This window comes from Echinops telfairi, unplaced genomic scaffold, assembly GCF_000313985.2.
Source record: "Echinops telfairi isolate 266 unplaced genomic scaffold, ASM31398v2 ScPeMD7_5805;HRSCAF=6673, whole genome shotgun sequence".
Classification (NCBI taxonomy): Eukaryota; Metazoa; Chordata; class Mammalia; order Afrosoricida; family Tenrecidae; genus Echinops; species Echinops telfairi.
The window spans coordinates 2,502,589-2,506,503 of NW_022109704.1; the positions used below are offsets into that span (position 1 = coordinate 2,502,589).

At 35.0% G+C, this 3,915-nt stretch overlaps 1 protein-coding gene across 4 annotated transcripts in view; it reads left to right on the forward strand.

Annotated features, from left to right (window-relative positions):
- ARNT (aryl hydrocarbon receptor nuclear translocator) overlaps positions 1 to 3,915 on the forward strand; it is a 90,663-nt gene that overhangs the window by 32,470 nt on the left and 54,278 nt on the right. For all 4 annotated transcript variants that reach the window (XM_045295655.1, XM_045295656.1, XM_045295657.1 and 1 more), the window contains exon 2: positions 697 to 808. In XM_045295655.1, coding sequence (XP_045151590.1) covers positions 697 to 808 — 112 coding nt within the window. The remainder of the gene's footprint in view (positions 1 to 696; positions 809 to 3,915) is intronic.

Consider the following 3,915-nt stretch of genomic DNA (forward strand, 5'->3'; position numbering starts at 1 on the left):
TGCTGATTTTTTATTATAGAGGTGATTGCATATAAACAGGAAAAAAATATAAGATAAGATGTATTCAGCGTTTAACAGTAGTTAACCCTGAGGGATGGACTAAATTGGAAGAGGGGAGGAGTGTGGGGATAGAAAAGGAAGACATGGAGTGATTTTGTTGTATTCTATATAATTTTCTAGTGGAATTTTGGTACTTTTTAATTTTTTAATTTTCCAAATAAAATAGATAAAAGGAGATATTATAAATATTTATTGTATGAATAAAATGCATAAACATATGTTAGATGTGTGTTTTAAATTAAATTAGTATTACATCACTGTTAAAAGCTTTTAAAAGTGAAAGTCGCAGCCTTGGTAGCATAGCGGGTTACATTTGTCCTGCTAACTGCAAGGACACCACGTCGAGTTCGAACCTCCCACCTGTGCCATTAGAGAAAGGGGTGAGCCTTTCTGTTCCTATAAAAGTGAAAGTTTCAAATGACAGTACCCCCTTTTCAAAACTCTATGAAGTGGGAGAGGGGAAACTGAATTAGGGGAAGTCTTTTGGCAATGTAAGAATTCAAAAAGATAAACCTGACTCTGAACATTTGGGTTTTCTAGCAAACAATTAAAGATTTTACCCATAGCACAAACCTCTTTAGATTTTGTAGTGATACGCAAGGCCCTTAAAAAAAAATTGTCTATTTTGTCCGACAGAAATGACTTCAGATGTACCATCACTGGGACCATCCATTGCCTCTGGAAACTCTGGGTCTGGAATTCAAGGTGGAGGAACCATTGTCCAGAGGGCTATTAAGCGGCGACCAGGGTGAGCGTGGGTATTAAGATCACCTCTTGTAAACCAATATCATGCTGCTTAGCTATTCCTTACCCTACTCTTACACCGTTGCTTATTCTACTGTTGTCATATAGCTGTGCCTTCTTTTTGGATGTGAATTTTTTAAATAAATGAAGTTCTAAGTTTCTCTTAAGTTAAAAACAAAACAAAGGTAAAGGACCATGGCAAAGCCTGAGATTATATATTTGCTGAGGAAACTACTTGCAGCCTTTATTAAACTTTGTGTTTGCATTCTCAACTCTTTTGGTAGGCTACTTTTTTGAATTTGTGGAAGACTGAGTGCTAAAGGTTTTCTTCTCTCCATAATTGCTAAGTTGTTTGCTTTTGAATGTGGAGTCCAATTAGTTCCCAAAGTATCAAATACCTACTTAGCCTGAGTAAAAGCATTGTGGAATTGCCAGGAGGATACTGTATTAGTTTACTAGGGTTGTTGTAGCAAAGTACCACAACTGCGAGGCATAGAACAATAGAAATTTATTTCATGGTTCTGGGAGCTACCTGCCCCAAATTAGAGCGACATCTGTGTTGATTCCTTCTGAAGGCTCTGCAGGAGTTTGGGGATGGCTGGCAATCCTTGGTGTTCCTTGATTTATAGATGCACCATTCTAATGTCTGCATTTCTCTTTAGGTAGTGTTCTCCCTATTGGTCTTGCTGTCTTTTTCATTTCCTTTTCTTATAGGTATTAATTTGAATTAGAGCCCACACTACTACAGTATGACCTCATGTTAACTATTTAAATCTGCAAAGACACTATTCCCAAATAAGGTCATATTCACAAGTACTAGGGATTTGGACTGAAACACATCTTTTGCGGGGAGGACGTAAATCAATCTATAAAAAAGATCAGATATAGTGCATGTCTCTAAATTTCATGTGTTCAGGCAGAATAATCCTTATACACATAAATATAGTCATGTGTCCCATAATACTTGTTTGGGCAAAGTCCAACTACATGTATATTTGTGGTCCCATAGGATTAAAATAGAGTTTGGAAATCTTGATTGGAGAACAAGATTTAGGGGCTGTAACCAAACATAGGGAACATAATAGCTTTCCACACATAGGTATCTCATATCTGTAGTGTATAAAGCAGTGGTGCTGCCTGGCATATAATAGTGTAGTATATATATAAAACCTGTAATATGTATGTCTTGATGACCATAACAAATGCTAATCTTACTGGCTTATGTATATACTGTACTTGCTGTATAACAGTGTTTATATTTTAACTTGTAGGCAGCCACATCCAATTTTGTGTATCGTGCATTATCTTGTGTGTTAAAGTGATATTTCCCTGTTTACTATTTTTTTTTGCATACTAACCTGAAATGTGCATCCTGGCTCCCAAACAAGACAATACCAATGCTAGGATTTCAGTAGCAAGAGGTAAAGGAGAAGTATGGATTTAGAAGTGAAACAAAGGTTATTAAACAGCTTGAAGGGAGAAAGTCCATGAATGTTCTTGCTTGACATTTAGGCAGATTGCACTCAACAATCTTGACAGTCCTCAAAAGTAAAGATAATCTTATCCAAGCTGTTTTCAAGGATTAGCTTCACCAAAACCTATAGGGCTAGCAAAATATGAAGAAGCCTTATATCAGAAATGTAGAAATTACTAATAATGTAGGTTGAGGGTCTACAAAGCCCAAAAGTGAATTCCTTTGAGCACATTGACAATCACTGCTAAGGAATTAATCTTGAGATGCTTAGAGAAAAAGCAGGACCAGATTATAAAATAGTGTTTGCATAACATCTGAATTACATAGTGCCTATTGCACAGAATGTATCGTATATGGTAAGCAACATGAGACTGTAGAATACAAGATAGGAGCATGCCAACTTTTAAGAAGAGGAACAAATACAGTGCTGTGTATTTGAGTGTATTGAAATATCATTTGATTATTAAAGATTAGGAACTATTTTAGAAAGGAGGTGGGTTGTAGAAATGCCTAGAAGAATAGGTAATATCTTACCTACCTACTTACTTGTTTTAAAATGATGAGTTGTTGTTTTAGCCCATCTTAATCCCCCCATTCCCCCAATAGTATTGTCAAAAATGATCCTAGGTTAAGATGGTAACGTGAGCAATGTATTAAGGCTACAAAACTAACACAACTAAGACCTTTACACACTTTAATTCATTTACTGAAGCATAGGGTTAAAAAAGTACAACTTACCCTAGGATCCAAAGTTCATAAGTGACAGTTCTAGGACATGAACCTTGAGATTTAGTTTTAGAATCTACTCTCCCAAGCACTGTTGTGATTATTGCTATTATAATAGTTAACAATTAGAAACAGTAAATATAAAATGAAGGAATTGGTTGGATAAGTTATAGTATGTATTTAAATGGAATATTGTATAGATATTAGAAGGGATACCATGGAAAATATTTATCATTGCAGAGAAATGTTTACCATGTTGCGGGAAATTGCAATATATATAATCTATTTCTGTCAGAAAAAGAATTTATAGTGTCTGCATAGCAAAAAAACCTCAAATAATACTCTTCAGATTTTTGACTGATGGTACTATTACTGACTTATTTGCATTATTTTCTGAAAAGAATATGTATTGGTAGACAGAAAAGTCATTAAAAGTAGTAATAAAAGAAAGATTGGAGGATGAAGATAGCAGGAATAATAAAATGGTAATAATTCTGCCCAAAGTCAATTTTTTGTCCCATTTTTTATATCATTGCTTCAGGGAATTCTCTATATAGATTTTTGAAATAGCGGTATAAAGGTAAGTCACTAAGTATTGTTACAGAAATAAACCTTTATTTAAAAAAAATCTTAACAAATAGTCCTTGAATTAACTACAAGCTTTTTTCCCTTGTGTTTTGTTTTGTTTTTTGACATAGGTTGGTTGTTGTTTTGTTGTTGTATATTGTTGCTTCGTTTTGCTGTGTCTTGTTTTTGTGCATGTTATATTATCTCCGCATATCTGTTTAAATAAGATAGGCTGGATGAACAAAATGGAGGAGAAAACAACGTGACCGACATTTGCGGGGGACATGAGAGAGGTTGAGGTGGGGGGAAAGGTAGTAGTGTTAACAAACCCGGGGACAAGGGAA